Source organism: Siniperca chuatsi, linkage group LG16 (genome assembly GCF_020085105.1).
Source record: "Siniperca chuatsi isolate FFG_IHB_CAS linkage group LG16, ASM2008510v1, whole genome shotgun sequence".
NCBI lineage: Eukaryota > Metazoa > Chordata > Actinopteri > Centrarchiformes > Sinipercidae > Siniperca > Siniperca chuatsi.
Genome location: NC_058057.1, coordinates 23,847,453 through 23,865,781, shown reverse-complemented (window position 1 = coordinate 23,865,781; position 18,329 = coordinate 23,847,453). Strand labels below are relative to the sequence as shown.

Genomic DNA, 18,329 nt, shown 5'->3' with positions numbered 1-18,329 from the left:
AAATATCGACATGTTAACGTCACGTTACCATAGAAGCAATAATGTACGATGTAGTTACTTTGTACTTTGCTAAAAGTAACAATGCCACACTAAAAATATTTAAAAGTCCTGCATTCAAAATACCTCAAGTACAAAAGTATGGCAACAAAATGTGCTTACGTTACGTGTAAATGCATCAGTAATAATGATAAGTGGTACTTTGTTGTAGTTGGTCAAGTTGCACTGCAGGGTCGTTTAATTTAAAATGGTTTTGTATATAAAATCTCAATCTGAAAAGTTAACTACAGTATAGCTGTCAGAAAAATGTGGCGGCGTAAAAAGTATCTACTCAGAAATGTAGTGGAAGTATAAAGTATTATAAAAATGGAAATACTCAAGTACAAGTAACAACAGACATAACGGAGAAATCAGTTTTAACCGCAGTTATGGAGCTCGATAGTGTGCAAAATAAAAACTGCTCGGCCCAAATGCAATGAAATCCTTTTAAGAGTTTGTAGCTTCTGCATGAAATGACAGAATAACACAGTCAATATATTTTTACTGTAATGACAAAAGACCACACTTCCAGCCTGCACTGTTGAAAAATCTGTATTTATTAATGATTTACAAAAGGCTAAACATGAAACCATTTAAATGATTCAGTTCATTTTGAAACCTAAAAAGGAGTTGTTGTTGTTGTTGTTGTTGTTGTTGTGGGGGGGAGAGGAGACACATCTGTAGTGTTTTTACAGGTCAGTTATTATTACAGCATCTTATCTCATCACGTAGAATCTGTTTTAGTGGAGGCTCCTTGGAGAGAAAAATAAAATGAATCCACACACAGGATGGAGTCACTCAAACAAACTGCAGAAGAGAGACACATCTGAAACCTCACTATTTTTTTTAAAACCGGGGGAAACACCGGGGTTCAAAGTGCGTTCCTTTCCTACATCAGCAGAGCAGCAGTGAAGGTGAATGTGATTATGGAAACTGTATATATTGTACAGTCACAATTCTGTCACCTTGACTCCAGTCCTAAAAAATCTGGATCTCCCCAAACTACAGCTGGTGTAAAACAACACTTTTCTGTCTCTAATGCAGAACAGATCATTACCACAGTACGGTCCCAAATGTAATCCACTTCTCAAAACAGTTCGCAGATACATATTTTATATTAAAAACAAGTTTTTGTGCAAGTATGTTTTGAAATAAATATCTGTAAAGCAAACAAAGACTTAAAGAGTAGTTTTAATTTGTTTTTGTTTTTTTTATTGTGAAAACGAACAATCACATTGTGAGTGAAAGAAATCCTTTTTCTGGCTTGAATTTAGGGGACAATCAGTCAAATTAATCTCACACAACTCTGCAAAAAAAAAAAAAAGACTTGGATTTAAAATAAAATAAAAGTTACCTCTGATTGGGGCAAAACATTTAAAAATTGAACTCCATTGACAGTGAGGAGCAGTGGGGAGACAGTCCAGTTTTAGCAGAACTTCCTGTTGTCTTTTCTGTCAACAAAATGCTGTTAAATCACATTAGTTTTGCACTTTTTAGTAGCCTGGCAGGTTTCTACAGTAGTAAAAGAGTGAGACAGTTGTGGACCCAAATATTTACAGTAATGTTGTGCATTTAAAGATCCTTCTCTGGAGAATCTTTCAGAGTTTATCTAAAACATCACAACAAAAAAACCCAAAAGAAAAATCCCATGCTTTCTTGCATACGGAATGAAATAACAGTGTTTCCACTCACTGAGAATTTAATTTTAAAAAACAATAAAATAAAAATAAAGATTGGTCTGGAGCTCAACTGTGGGCATTGCTGCTGGCAAGAAGGAATTAAAAGTGTGAAAACAACATGATGCAGAAAAGGAGCATAAAATAACATAAAATTGTTCATATTTTAGTGAGCTATTAAAAAAAAAAATTAAATGAGAGTAAACCTTTCTCCTTTCCTCGCCCAAAGAACCATTTTATAAACAAAAATATATCCCCCTTTGTCGTGTGATTCTCAAATTCTCACTAGTTACAATTAAAACTTTTTTACAGTGCTTTATCATTATATATCTTTGACAGACCTTAACGAGGGGAAGAAGATTGTAAGCCATAAATGTCTCTCCTATTGCAACGATATAGCTACGTCGGAAAAGTGAACGGTCCAGTTATTGAATGATTAAAATAAAAAACAAAAGAGAGGGGGAAAACAACACAAACAGGAGGAGGCGGTCAGTGGTAGGGAAGCGAGCGCCGGCTCTCTCGACCCGGTTTTGTCCCAGGAGCACCTTAACATTACCGTGGTGACGTTGCTGTTAAGGTGGCGCTGGGATGGCGAAAGGCTCGGGTCTACTTAGTGTTGAGCTCGTTCTCCAGCTCCATGAGTTTGCGTGAAGCCTTGACCTTGTTGGAAACCTCCTTCCCCTGAGAGAAGAGACGCTGGCGCTCCTTGAAGGTCAGACTCTCCGGAGCGCCGCTGGGGATCGAGTTCTCCTGCTCCTGACTGCAACACACACACACACACACACACACACACACACACACACACACAGGTTATATCGATATACAGAGCATACAGTGTTTGATGCTTCAAAATCATATTTACATCATATTTAGTATACAAGAAATTAATTTGTTTCATTATTTTGTATTAAAGGTATTAAATTCAATGTTGCAACGCAACTGTACGCAGAAGTTTGCGACCCAGGTATAAATAAATACACACACAATGAATGTGTGTGTGTGTGTGTGGGGCGTCTTAATCACAAATAAAAATAAAGGCTAAAAGCTTAAAAAAACTATTTGTGGAATTGGTAATAAATACATACATAAAGGCATATAAATATCCTAAAGTATCTAAAAAACACAAAGTAATGAAGCTGAACAAAAGCAATGACCTGTGAAGAATTGTGAAGACGGACAACCAGTGGTGGAGGAAGCATTCAGAGCCTTTACTTACGTAAAAGTACTACTACCACATTGTAAAAATACTCCATTACAAGCCCTGCATTGAAAATGTTATTGAAATAAAAGTATGTAAGTATTAAATGCAGAAAAATGTCCCCTGTGACTGTTATATATATACATATATTATTATATATCATTAGATTATTATTACTCATGCATTAATGTAAAAGCAGGATTTTACTGTTTAGTGTTTTAGCTGTACTATATCTATATGTACTATATAATCTTAATTTGTAAAGTAACTATAGCTGTCAAATAATTGTAGTGGAGTAAAAAGTACAATATTTCCATCTGACATGTAGTGGAGTAGAAGTGTAAAGTGGCATGAGAAGACAATGCTACAGTAAAGTACAAGTACCTCAAATTTGTACTGAAGTACAGTACTCGAGTAAATGTACTTAGTTACATTCCACCGCTGCGGATGGCAGAGGGGATAAAGGACTTAGAATGACTGCTACAGGCTGGTAGAGCGAAGCGTCAACCTGAAGGCGGCAATAAGAATTCCCTTAAGACGTGCTCAGGGTAGGTTCAATATGCTCACTGATTTCTTTACGATTTGTTGGCCACAAAAAGAATTAAGATCAATAATCTTTGCGCACATCTTAACAAAACTGGCTTCTGTCCTTCACTGTCAGACGGTGGAACCAGCAGATAAAACAAAAAGGTCAAAAGACTCACTAAAAGATCAAAAAATAACTGAACTGACTGAAAAAGTGTCAAAGAAGATGCACTCCTTGCTGGCCACGCCAGATCCTCTCCAAGTTTACATCCCACACTGGTTGTAAAACAATGTCCCCGAGTGCTACACATGTATGTGTACTGTACAAACAGTATACGAGCCATGTAACTGTTGTATTTCACAGTGTTTTAAGTGCAGGGCTGAAACATCACATTCACTTCCTTTTGCTCTGTATCAGTTTTACCTTTGAGCTGCACCTCATCCACTTGCAACCCAAGTTTTGGATCAAATATCATGAATTTGCTGAAGAGAGAAAGAACAAAGGAGGAAACCTGTGCCTTTATCTCCCCAACAGAGTCTGGTTATCCGATTATTCAGATAGGCTCTTTTTAAATATTTGACTTATCTTACTATTTATGATCCTATCATACCTTACTGTTCTGATTAGTCTATTATTAAAGTAACTTGAGTCCCCCCCAAAAAGTCAGTAATACTGAATTATATTACAGAATCTGAATTCTTAACATAACAAACTGGCAGCTTAACATTTGATCCAACAAAGAGGTTCTTTCAGATCCCCGTCTCCATCGTGCACGAGAGGAGTCTTTGGAAAGTGGTTTATTTAGTAAAAACACATGTTACACATGAGAAGTATGCTGCAAGAGAAGTTTCAGACTCTTCTTATGGATATTGTAAAAAAAAAAAAAGTTGACCAACTTGTATGAAACACTTTTGGAATCGCCTTTCTCTGTAAAGCCATGTGAGTAAAAACATACATCTGGTGAATTAGTCCTTCAAATAAGAAACCAGACAACAGAAAAAGAGTCTCACCTCTTCGTCCATTTGTCTCGCGGGTCGTTGTAGACTTCTCCTGATCCTACAACTCCTGCTGAGTTTCCAGTGTACGAGTTAAATCCTGTTCGAGGTTTAGGAGTCACACAGCAGACAGACAGATGTGAGTCAGCATCGTTCATATACAGCTTTTGTTATCTGAAAACATCTGAGCTAGAAGCTGCTGGCTGCTGGCTGTCAAGATCTCTGGTACTTGTCTCCCATTACTCCCATAAGGAATTTCAGGCATTTGTGCATTTCAGTCACACAGAAACCTTGTGAAAACTATGTATTATTTTCCCATAACAGTATCGATTATTGACCAGAGACCCTGGTCACCAGTAACCAGCAGCTTCTCCTGTCGACATCACTTCATTTCCCACAGACCAGCCTGAGCAGAAGGAAGGAAGAGAGGGAACGGGTTCTGGAGAAGCATTAGGCAGAAAAGAAAGATCTTGTTAAACTAGAGCAGCGAGCCGAGAAAAGAGAAAGAGAAAGCGTTAAAAAGCTGTTAAAGGGCCATTCCAAAGCAGCCAAAATGGTCTGTGGAAGTGTCGGTGGGATCTGAGGCCGAGGTCACCATCAAACATGTCTGACCTAAGGTGCTAATGATCTGGAGCCCCGTCTGTCCTGAATCATCTACTTTTAAAAAATATATATATTTTACTTCTGAAAATGTAACTTTTTGTCATTTAGATTCAATAATGAAAAAACACTGAAATTATCAGTTACAGTAAGATTCACAAAATATTCCAGATTTCTTAGAATCCAGAAATTTTACATCCAATTCAAGCCAAGAAAAAAGCTCCTGTATAGACGTAAAAAGATACGTCCTGGGTGATACAGAGCTCGGTTAAAGCCCGTGGAACTAACATAAGGAGGGCGACCCTGACCTTTGACCCCGAAGGACACGTTAATCAGTTTGTCCCTGTGTCTTTCCGAACCCCAGCAACGTCCAGGCTACAAAGAGACACAGCCGCAGCCGGATCTGCCTGAGTGCTTCACGACTGTGTGACCCAGACGTCGGCAGATTTTCATTTCCAAACAAATACTACAGCAGGAAAGAAAAACGATTAGTTCCACCCTGCTGATTCAAGGGGTTGTTTAATAAAGTACAAGTCTGGCTGTAGTCTATATTTCTTTTATTGTCAACAAATCCCATGAAAAGACCAAAACCTACAATGAAATGATCCAAACAAGTACTGTGTGTATCAAAATCCTGATATATCTTATTCCTCTGTGCCATAGAGCTCCATTGTTGTCCAAAACTGTTACAATGAGCCACAGTGATGCACTGAGTGAGTGACATGCTGAGCGGATTTGCGGGGTCTATGGAGCATGCTCAGTAGCGGCGGTTGAGAGACTCCCTCTGGCTGAGCCGACTGACTTCCTGTTGGCTCCCCGCTCACATGAATGGGAAGAAATAATTTACTGATGCGGCTCTTTGAGACTTTTCAAATTTTATTGAACTGAATCAATCAAATTCTGATGATACAAAAAGTCATTTGGGAGTTTAACTATATATTTGTGAGCCGTTTTGAAAGATTTACAAACAAATGGGACTGGGGCTGCGTGCCACAGACAGACAAGTCAAAAAGTGTTGAGGGACGGACCAACACATGGTTTTGGTCTTTTCATGGGATTTGTTGACAGACAGAAAAATACAGAATAATGCCAGCCTCATCCACCAGTGACAACATGGCATTACACTTGCTAACACACCTTCAACCAGTGAGCAGGAACTAATCAGTTGTGTTTAAATTGAGAGAATAAAACCCTGCAGGCTCTCTTCATGGCACAATATATGACACCACAGGCTGAGAGGAAACACTGGATCCAAACAGTAAAGCAGAGTTCTTCTCTCTTGTTGTGGTAATTATTGAAAACAGTGGTTGAATCCCACCAGATGATGGCAGGTATTAACCCAGGACTTAGACATTAAGCATCCAGTCTCAACTGTACTTGTTTCAAAAAACCCAACTTGGGAGTCCAAACGCATGTTGGTCTTGTGTTTCAGATGAAATGGAGGGGGGCGGGGGGGGGTTGGTACAGTTCAGATGCAGACACAGTGACGGTGTGAACCCAGATGGATTCATCCAGCTGGCAGCTCCTAGGCCCCGTCTTTGGGTTTTATAGCGCGAAAGCAAAGAGAGATCTGAAGTGTAGTTTGGGACGGGATCAAGCCGGGTCCCACTTCAGCCTCAAACCACATGAACACAAACTGGCAGAGAACAAAGTAACCACAGAGAAACAACCCTTGTTCAAGGCCAGTAACATTCCTCTGTGGAGCCAAAAGAGATGGAAAATTATACTTATGGCACTGTGATTGAAAATTCTTCAGATTCACAAAAAAAAAAGTCATCCACTGGCGTTTCATGGTTTCTCAAAGGTTGTGAATGTTTTTCTTTTACTCCGGTTCAGTTATCTTGGAGGCCAATGGAGTCTAAAAAACCCCATTGTTTTTTGTTTTTCTGTACCAATACACAGTTTTTGTTAGAACATCCGTCTCTGGGGATAATTGACTTTGTTCTTCCTTTGTAGCTTTCTCTAGTTCGTGCACCTTCTGAGGCAAACTGGCGTCAGCATTGTTTTTCCTGTGGTTTTTATTCTGATTACAAAAATATCTGCATTTCAAGAAGAGGCCACATTTTTATTAAAGTCAGACTCGAGCTTTCGGAGCTGCCAGCTGATCAATTCGCACTCATTGAATACATTTGGAGATTCATATGGTCAGGGAAGCCAGAGACTCAGGTGCCGCTTGGTCACCTGAACCTGCCGCAATGCCCTGTGGGAGTTGTAGTAAGGTTTAGTAAAGCTGCAGCGTTAGACAGCATCACAGCTACAGCAGAGACACAGAGTGACAGGCGAAAATGAAAGACAGCCGGATCAGCTGACAGAGCCGAAACAGGCAGACGACAAAGCACAAACAAGGAGTAAAACTAAGCTCTTTGGGAAGGAAAATTAACAGACAGACCAACAGAGACAGGCAAAGTGGGAAATGGAAGCAAAGACATAAATAAGAAATAAAGAAAGACAGCAGGGTGCAGCCTGGTGGAAGCTACGCACAGGCAGTAAAAAGCAATAGACATCAAGCCGGTTACTGGGGTGAGCTGCTGGCAGCCAGAGTGCAGTGTTGTGTGTTTATGATGTATGCGTTTGTGTGATGGGTGGTCAAACATGCAGATTTTCTTTCTGAGGGAGGTGGGTAGGTGGGTGGGTGGGGTAGGTGGTGGGACATTAGTGGGGTGTTTTCCTGATTTGAGTAAAAAAATGCAACACAAAGTTCTCCATGAGGTCCCGGATGTGTTTTAGTATTCAGTAAGCAGCAGGGATGGGGGAGGTTTATGTTGAAGGTGCAGCAGCCGTTTCCTGGACCTCAGGTAGTGACGACATTCAGACTGTGCTGCATTCGTAGCTCTGTTTGTCTGTGGATGTTCAAACAGCTGGAATTTAGAGCTTCACTAAGTCTTAATGATGCTGCTGCTGACACCATATATGACTCAGGCTCTGTCGTTTGACATTCTTCTGTACTGTATGAGTTTCTGTACCGATACCAACACTGTACTTTTTTTGGTACCTTACTTTTTACATTTTTTAATCATCAAAATACGGCAAAGGTCTCAAATGTACTTTTTTTTTTTTTTTTTTTTTTTTAAAACAGAATGAGAATTTTGCCTGAAAACAAATGGTCTAAAAACATTTTGACTTAAATCAGGAACAGAATCTGATCAAAGAATACGCAAACAATATTATGAATCTGACCAGACATTTGATGCCAGCTTTCGGCGCTTGAAAGTTTTTGATACTTTTGATGCTATGGACACATTTCGGGCGATACCAAAAGAGTACTGAGGTTCAATAACTGACCCTAATTAACACAGGTTGTTCTTCCCGGAATAAAAACTTGAATCTTCTTGATATTTAAGAGTTCAATATTTTTTTGGCACATACCTAAGAAAAATCTGAATTTAATTATTACTACTACTATCTCCTTGTGTGATTTTGAAAATGTAACAAGATCGGTTTGCACAGACAGTGTGTCTAAGGTAAAATCATGGAGGGATATTTTGGGAGCAAAAAATTCTCTGCTGCTGCCGAATGACTGCAGCTTGCCCCCTCTACTGTCAGATGTCGCTTTCCAACAATGAGGCCTGTTGAAGAAAAGCTATGATACATATCTTGACATAATATTTGACAAGGAAAACCAAGAAAAACAGCCTGTTTAATATTTGATCTATGTTAAGAAAGACTTCTTTTAACCTCATGATAAAAAGTTTATTTTAGAAGGAACTATAGCCCGAGTATGACCTTCAAAATTTTGAACATAAGCAGCTATAAATGGACAACTGCCAGTAGGAGTTGTGGTTTGAGCAGAGTGACTTATACAGAAGCTCAGAGTTTGATTCAGCGTGATGACAAGAAGATTTAGACCATAAGAAGCCTTTTAAACAGCCACAGACAAAGAGGAGGCCTCTCACTCAACACACTGCTGCTGTGTGCACTTTTATGCATGTTTACTGTATGTTTATGAAATGAGAGCTGATTCTTTTAAACCGAGTGATTGATGAGTGTGTAAAGCCAATGGTGTGTCTCCTTCCCTTTAAAGCCAACACCGCTAAGCAGAGCCACGGGGCAGGAAGGGGGCAGGCAGGCAGGCAGACTGACGGCTGGCCTCGCCCCCCGTCCCAAGCAGCAACAGACCAGACACAAAGGAGGCGGCGAGCGACAACACCAACAGTACTATGATTGGCTCTGATGGGTCTCAATCTGCAGCAAAAAGTGGTGGCGTGATTATCGATTGCTTTTTCTGTTTGCTAGTGCTGATCGAGGGGGGGTGGGGGTTGATTGGAGGAAGTTGAGGAGGAAAAAAATGACTGGGACAGGAGGAGGTGTTCAAACAAACCAACATAAAAAAAAATACAAAACAAATTCAATGCGATTTGCTCGAGGAGAGGGAGGGAAATTTCCACATATACAATAACGAACATAAAGTGATGAACTGATTGACGACGAAAAAATTTGGACACGTGTAAAGAAGGAAAAAGTAGACGGTGGAGATGAAAAGGCAGAACACCGCTCTACTGAAAAAGAAGGTAAAAATAAACACAAAACAGCACTAAACTATGAAGGTAGTAAATGAAGAGATGAGTGAATGAGAGGGAGGTGTGGGAGCTGTAGAGGGCGCTGTGGCGAGCCTGACTCCTCTCTCCTCTCTCTGGGTCTACCTTTAAAGCCTCCTGGGGGGATGGAGCTGGGTTTGGCAGGAAGGGGGGGACCTGTACTGTTGGAGTTGTTGACTGGCGGCTGGAACGAGCTAGACAGGAAGATGCCGTCAGAAACAGGGCGGGGCTTGCGCGCAGTGGGCGGCGGCTGAGGCTTGTTGTGATTGGAGGAGGCGGTGGCCGGGAGGTCGCCGTACGACTTCCGGGTCGCCGACAGCTTCACCTGACCTGATTGATTGCCGCCGCCACTTCCTGCTTTGGTGGCTTCATTCCCTTCCTCCTCGTCTTCCTCATCGCCCGCGTAGGAGACAAACTTGGCGGTGTAGAGCGTGTCGGGGGAGGTGACCTGGGTTTTGAGGTAGGAGGTGTTTCTCTGTGGGGGGGGCGGGGGAGTGTTAGTAGGGTTGTGGGGGGCGGGGGGTTGGTAATCCCGGGGCAGCGGGGGCCGATACAGACCGGCCGGCTCGTCAGGCGTCAGCAGCTTTCTCTCTGCCTCCTCGTGCTGCCGGCGCCGCTCAGCCTCCAGGCGAGTGTAGTACTCCTCCTCCTGTCTCCTCTAGGGGAGGGACAACCTGTTAGTAAGCTCCACTCTCATTGGCTCTCGCTTCAGTAATGGTCACTAACTGGCTAATCAGATATAGCTGGGGAAATATTCAACTAGTCAAAAAGCTCCACTACCCTGCTTCTACCACAGGTAAAACCACGTCTGTTAGGACACCTGTCTACCAGTCTAACAAGATTCTTCTGGGCCTAACTACATCTGCTCTAACTGGCCTTACAATATACAAAGATCTGGTACAGTACAAAGACCAAGTCCACCATATCTAGTACCAATTTGACAGAACCGAAGCATATCATAACTGATGCAAACCGGCCCTAGATCAGGGGCCGCATTTATAAAATGGTCTAACGATCAAATTCCATGTAAAGCAATGACTTAAATACACAATAAAGTAACTTTATAAAAACACTCATTTTGATGCAGAAATGATCTTATATTTACAAAAAGGTCTGCACCATGAATTTCCGTTGGTTATATTGAGCACACAGCTTGTTCATCAACAAAACTTAAAGGCTCTGAAAACCTATTTTCTCAATCAGCTTCAGTGATGGGGTCCTACATGAACGCACTATTTTCTGCCAACTGGTTTGTAAGAGGAGGCCACTCTAAAAACCACACCATCACCACATCCGTTTTTGCCTTTTCTTTATACTGCCAAGTATTTTTTGGGAATCAATTTAAGCATTCCATTTGAAATCATCTCATAATTATGTTTCAGAATAAATCCAAGAACAGTTTAGTAAATGTTGCCACTGAGCTGGACTTGACCTAACTGGTTTGCCACGTCCACCCGTCATCACTGGTACAAACTGGTCCTCCCGATCTTGTGTAAACACCAGGGACAACGACGGAAATAAGTCCAGGACTGACAAAGTCTAATATGTACTTTTACGTATGTATTTATGTATGTATGTTAAATGTTTTCAATCAACCAAACAAAAAATCTACTCTAACTGGTCCAACAACTCCACCAATCTGACAAGATACTGGAAGAAGAACCTGTTCCAACCGGTCCACACTACCTTAAAACTTGATTGGACCCTTGGCAACAGTAAACCAGCCCTGCTTCCTGGACCACCCTGTCTACCACCATCTCCCCTTCCCTCAACACCGTGGGAGTGTATGCATGTGTGCACAAACTACGTGTCCATATGTGCTTCGGTTCTCTGTGTATCCTCAGTTTATACTATATGGTTTGTGGGTAGGTTTTTGATTCAAGCCCACCCTGTCTCCAGTGGTTGAGCTCTAGTATCTACACTTCAGGGAGAGGTCTGTGATGTTACACATGAATCTACGCTGGAGGAATGTGTTTAGATTTCTGGGTTTGGAGCTCGACCAGCAGCTTCGGGTCACATGTGCTCAATCTCGCCGCTTCTGATGTCAGATTATCTTCGCGTTTTTGGTCCGTTTCATGTGCTGAAGGCTGAATGTAGTCGAGATCGTATATGTCCTCAAAAAGGTAACCACTACGGGCCGTCCCTAGTGCTGTGGATGTATCCGAGCTGCTTTTGATGGTTGAATCAGCACAGTTGGAATCTGAAGAAACTGGGAGGGATTAGTAGGTGTGTGGGATTGAATGAGTGGGTGGCTGCTGAGTTTCTGAATATGTACAGTATGGATGGCTGAGGACGGAATGAGGCAGGTGGGTGAGTATATATTTCTGGGTGTGTTTGTGTGTGTTTGTGTGTGTGTGTGTGCGCGCATGAACTGAATATAAAGCATGTGGTTTTTGGGAAAAGTGGGAGGGTGGGCGGCATTCCCTAAACATAGTTTCTGAAGTGATGCTGGATGGAAATGGTAACAAAAAAATTAAATAATAATCTCACAAAGTCATAACTGCTTCCCCAAAAAAACTGAAATAACTTAACTTCCTGACATACACCAACAACAACATAATGGGAGTCCCATGCTTAAGGTGGGTGGGAGCACATAACATGACACAGCGACACATCACATAGGGTGGGGGGTGCACAGGATGAGGACATGCAATTGGACATCTTTACAATAAACAAACGGCATCAGATTAACATCTTAAAAACAATATCTCTTTCTCAAAGACACAAAAGTTTTTTAAGGAAAGCTCTGTCACTAACAAATACTAAACACTGCTGTAACTGTAGCAACAGGAATAAACTGACTTAACAATTAAACAAAGTTAAACCCTCTGAGATACTTTTGACTACTTCTTTTCTAATTTTTTTAACATCAGCAAGTAATGAAATCAGTTAGACAAAGGAGCAATATTCAATATATTTTAAAAATGTTTGTGAGGCATTTCCACTAAACTACATCTCTCTGTGGTGGCTTTAGCTTCAAGTTTTGCCTGCAAAGACGTTTAAACAACCAGTGGTGTGATCAGTGGTCTACAGTTCACAGGACAAATGCACCAGGATAATGGTATCATGGTGAAGTCAGTAGACACAACAAAACACTGAATATGTTTGATTTAACACACAAGACAGAGATGGGTGGATGGCCACCAGATCAGATCACCAGGTCATTTAAAACCTCCAAATATTTCTGCTTCATAATACATATTATAGGAAGACTTAGCCTCTCCAAATTAGCTGAGTACTCTGTATTAACCGAGTAGCCTGGACAAAGGAAGGAGAAAACAGAAATCAAGTCATTAAAGTATACAGTGGCTTCAGAAAGTATCAAGGCCCCTTCGCTTGTTGCACACTTTACACAATTAATTTTATACTCAATAACCCACAACAACAAAGCAAAAAACACAAAAATCAAAAACTTAAACCTCTCCTTTTCATATGTATCCAGACCCTTTGCAATGGCATTCAAAATTAAGTTCTGGTGCGTAGGTTATTGTGTGCAGAATGAACTGCCAAAAAAGGTAAATTTAATTCATTTAAAATTACATCTATAACACAATTAAGTGTGCACCAAGTGAAGGGGTCTGAATACTTTCTGAAGTCACTGTACATCCTGGGGTTAGACCGCTATTTTGGCCTGATATATTCGATTATTTTTTTTTTTTTTTTTAAATCCATGAGCTAGTAAATGTAATCTACCGCTGATATAATGGAGGTGAGGATGTAATTTAGGATTTTATACATATGAGCACTGTGTTTTGATACATGCAGCCAAGCTGCTTACACAACGCTTCTCCAGGCTGTCATCCTTGTTTTCATTTAAAGGAAGTAATTAACACACGCCTCTTGAGAGATTTGACCATTCAATTTATTTCTATTTATAGTCTATTCAAACTGATTATTTTTTAAAAAGTCTTTAAAAGAAAAAAAGGAATAGTTCAACATTTTGGGAACCACTTTCTTGCCAAGAGTCAGATAAGATCGATGCCACTCCCATGTCTCTACTGTAAATATGAAGCTACCGCCAGCAGCTGTTTAGCTTAGCTTAGCACAAAGAGTGCAAACAGGGGGAAACAGCTAGCTTGACTCTGTCCGATGGTAGGAAAATCCACCTACTTGCACCCCTGAAGTTCACTAATTAAGACATTATATTCACTTTGTTATATCTGCACAAAAACCAAAAAGCAAAAACGACAAGTTGGGGTTTTCCGAGGGGCTAAATGCCGGACTGTTTCTTGAAAGCGAATTTCCCGAAATATTGAACTATTCCTTTAAATTCAATTTCCTGGTTAGTTATTTATTCACACAGTTATATAAACTCTTTGGGAGTTAATCTACTTTGTTTGTGTGACATCATTTGATATTCACTTTGTGTCAGTGGTCAACATTTAATAGGTTTGGCTTTCAGTGGAGGATTGTACTGTAGTGTTCCAAGATGGTCTAAATACTATTTTAGGGGCTTTTCCAGCCAGACAAAAAGGATATTCAAGATGTAAAACTCATAGTGGTCCAACCCTGATAGATTTCTGCCCTGTTTTGTCCTATGATATGGATGGGCTGACGCACAAATGGCTACAGTATCATAACAAAACATCCTAAAATCATTAGTTTTTTTTATTAACTCTGGCCAAATATCTCCTATCTGTAGTTTCACAGAGAGACAAACCGACCTTCTCCTCGGCCTCTCGTTTGGCTCTCTCCTCCTCCCTCCACCTCCTCTCCTCCTCCTGCTTTGCTCGCTCCTCCGCTTCCCGCTTACGAATCTCCTCCAGCTGCTGCTTACGCCGTCGCTCCTCATCCTGCAACTGATCACACGCGCAAACACACACATACACACAGAACATGCCAAAAGGCACGCAAAGACAGGCACACATGCAAACAAGGAAACAATTAGTACAACATTAATCTTAAGTCATTCATACACAAACTCTGAGAACATTTCCACATCCAATGGCTCTGTTTAACTGCTTGGACACTAGTGTTCACTAACATGTTGTGTGCATTGTGAGGTAGTTTGGATTTGTCTCACAGGACTGCTCCAGAGGGGAGGAGCAGTGTGCACTGCAAACGCACAGCACAGGCAGACACACACACACACACACACACACACACACACACACACACACACACACACACTGCTGAACATGCAGACACCAACAACAACGTGCAACAACAACAGCAACCAGAACAGGGCGACAAAAACAAAAGACAGCCCCTCTTTCAGCTACTTAAGGTGTATTTGATTTGAGTGTATTGACAAAACATTAAAAGGTCCCGCTGAGCAGGAGAGGGAGAATAAATCAAGCGTACCTGGAGTAACTGCAAGCTTAATGGGCTGCTGCAGAAATGTCCTGATAACAATACCATCCCAACACAAACCCAGTGGTGACACACAAAAGAAACAGACCCTCTGGGCTGGATGGTGGTTAAAGGGTCAGTTCAACCAAACTACAAAACAACATATTCTGCCGCTTAACCCCTAGAGGTATCTATCCATGCAGAAACTGCATGATAAGGTTGGGACATCTCTGTCTCAGAGTCTCGCTGCCTCCAACCCAATGGAGTGGAATTTTGTTTGTGGTGCTTGAAGAATAGAAAATTACATTTTACACTGCCAACAGTTTTCATGTAACAGAGGCATTGTTTTTGGAAAAATATGTTGAGAGATGATTTTTATATGGGATATATTATATATTATAGTATTTTATGTTCTGTTTATATATATCATAATCAATTAGTTTTGTGTGTATTATTTCATGTTTTGTTTAATTTTTTATTATTTTAATACATTTCTTATATATTCTTTATTTGTTCTATGTATATTTTCATTTATTTTAACTATTGTTTCCTTTATACTTATTTTTTTGTTTTTTTATGTATTTTTTCTTATATATTTAACTCATTTTTTTATTTGTGATAATTTATCTTATTATTTATTTATTCATATTTAATTTATACATTTTCTGTTTTGTTTTAGATCTACTTTAATTCTATTATTATTGTTATGATTATAATTGTTATTATTATTGTATAAATATAGAATTATTATTATAATTATTTTATAAAAACAGAAAAGAAGAGTAAAATTTGTGAGTGCTCACTCTGTGTGAATTCAGTGGACTTTTGCTCCTGGCAACAACAACAACAAGAACTAAGTGAGAAAATATGTACTTTTGTTTTGGTTGGACAGACACTTTAAAAAGAGAACATAAAGAGGCTCAGCTGGTCACACACACAAATGGACAGATGGATGGATTCATGGACACCACAACATCATGATGTGCCCCTGCACAAGCTGTGCCGGGGGCTCACAGGGCTATCATGCATGGATCTCGACCTGGACGCTCCCTGTGATGCATTCAGCCATGCAGGCGTAACCTCGATATGCACTCAAAACATCACTGCTGACAAGAAGCACATCGACCTCAGCTCTGCTACTCTATAAGCATGTCAAGGTTTGGTTTTCTGTTGCTTTTATGATTTGGAAGTACCAGTATTTCACCATTGGTAAGCAGCAGCTTCACTCGCCGTCCCCCCAGCAGTTGTTTTGAGTGGACAAAGAGATGGACAGCTTCCCCAGCCAAACAACATCAAGCACCCCAGGACGGCCTCTCTTTAGCTAATCATGGCACAGCCCTGCCTCCAACCCCGACCCCACCCCCAATGAAACGACGACGACAGTAGTCCAGATGGGTGGGGAGAGACAGATAGGAAACACGGGCAGGTGGGCAGCCCAGACAGAGAACAGGAAGTGATGTAAGGGCAAGGAGAGGATACTCATCATTAACAGGAAGAACATACCAAGTCTAGAACAGAGATAGCTGGGACAGCATTCTGCTGCTGAAGAAGAAGAAGAAGAAGAGAATAGAGAGTGAGAGAGGGGGCAGATAGGGAGGGAGGAAGGAAAAGGAAAATACCCAAATGCTGAAAAGGAAGGTGTGGAGGCGATATCAATAAAACTAAGTTAGCAAAAAGAGGAGGGAAGGTGGGAAGAGTAAGGAGAAACTGAGCAGTAAAATAGAAATAAAATAAGTGAGGGGGAGGACATACAGTAGAGTGAAAACATTGCTTAAGTTTGTTTATCTCCACTGTGCCGATTAGTGGCTGTTCAAGAGCTCCTTAATCCACCACATCCAAATCCACATAACCACTGCACCACATCTAAAAATATAGCTCACTATTTTCTAGTTGTTTGTTTTTGTTTTTTTTTTAAATTTGCAGAATTTAGAATAAATATATTTTGATTTTGAATAGCAAAAACAGGAGGGGAAAAAATAATTGGTACAAAAATCCAACATTTGTCATTAATTTAAAATTAGTTTAGCCAATTGTTGTTTTCTAATTACGTCAAGTGACTTGTGAGCTCCTTTTTTCTACATTTTTCTCTCCACTACTTCACCATTTACTCTTGTTTCTACGTTTTGTTTTCCAAATAAAGTACCATAATGAACGGTGTGGCCCGAGTAACCTATTGCCTCACTTCAATCAGTTCATAGGGATTTGATTAAACACAAATTTATTCAGAAAAAGGGCCACCTGAGCACAACATAAACTAATATACCACAAAAACCAAGGATCCAAAACCAAGGATTGGGTCAAGGATTGTATCCTGTACAGATGGTGATTTTGGGCTAAATAAATACTATAAATTAACATCAACCAGTATATAATCACACACTCAGCCACACCCTCACAGATTTGACACCTTCCAGCCAACCACATCCACCACGCAGCTACCATACACAGCAGCATCCACCAGCAACCGCCCACATGCTGCCACATCCAGGCATATTCACCACAGCCTGTCACGCAGAGAAAGTTAAAAAATTAATACTGCATAAGAATTAAAAAGTACATCTACCAATTTCAGGTAGCACCAGGAATTTGAGTAGCATAAAAGCTGCTGTCACAATACCCATGAAAACTACAGTATCATCAGCCTGTGTAGATGCTCTATGGCTTGGTTACTCTTACACGTTAGTTTCTAACTGTGGCACATTTTGTGCCTCTGTAACAGTATAAATCAAATTCTACCGTGACATCCAGAATTATTTAATTAAATAATCAAGTCATCAATATCCATTCAGGATACAGAGAAACTTGTTGAAATGGGACCAGTGACACTATGGTGATGGCTCATTATTGCTGTGCAACATGGCACATATGCTGCATTTGCATTATATGGGAGAGATGCCGAATATATAAGTAAGGACAAATTGTGACATCATCAACCAGGGAAAATCCTCAGCGAAGAGTAGGAAATGATATTGTCCCTTTAAACTAGTTGTGACACATGCTGTTGTGTCTTATCACAGCAGGACGCAGCTTTAATCGTGAACTCCTATCACTCACTAAGCACATGTGCTGAGTTTAGGAAATCAAAATCTAAAAGAAACATAAAACGGGACATGTTCAAAGACACTTGTAGCCTTTACCTGTCACACTAAAAGTCACACAGTTAGATCCATATGATGAGAGTGCAGCATTAACGACGTCCTCACCTGCCTGCCCAAAACCCTCCCGTCCACCCCTCCAGCCAATCAGATTTAAGCAGCTCAGCATGGCAAAGCGATGACAGAAGCATGTTGCAGATGCACATTGCAGGACATTCATATTGGGAGCGCTGCCACAGAGGAATCCAGTTCCCCTTCTAGCATTTGAAAGCCGGTTCTGCCCCTCCCCCCAATCAGCCTGATTTCCTGTGGCTCACCCTTCCTTGTGTGCTGAACTACAGATTTGTTTCTGAACTGTGAGCTTATGGGCATTATT

The 18,329-nt window shown here is 40.7% G+C and overlaps 1 protein-coding gene across 20 annotated transcripts in view; it reads right to left on the bottom strand.

Annotated features, from left to right (window-relative positions):
• Positions 1–572: 572 nt before the first annotated feature.
• Positions 573–18,329, bottom strand: part of afdna (afadin, adherens junction formation factor a) — a 105,923-nt gene continuing 88,166 nt past the window's right edge. For 8 of the 20 annotated variants that reach the window (XM_044168952.1, XM_044168957.1, XM_044168951.1 and 5 more), the window contains 5 exons: positions 16,362–16,400; positions 14,231–14,365; positions 9,672–10,224; positions 4,447–4,531; positions 573–2,472 (listed from right to left, as the gene is read on the bottom strand). In XM_044168952.1, the coding sequence (XP_044024887.1) occupies positions 2,319–2,472; positions 4,447–4,531; positions 9,672–10,224; positions 14,231–14,365; positions 16,362–16,400 (966 nt within the window). In that variant the 3' untranslated portion in view covers positions 573–2,318. The remainder of the gene's footprint in view (positions 2,473–4,446; positions 4,532–9,671; positions 10,225–14,230; positions 14,366–16,361; positions 16,401–18,329) is intronic. The other 12 variants (XM_044168955.1, XM_044168966.1, XM_044168967.1 and 9 more) reach the window with 7 other exon arrangements.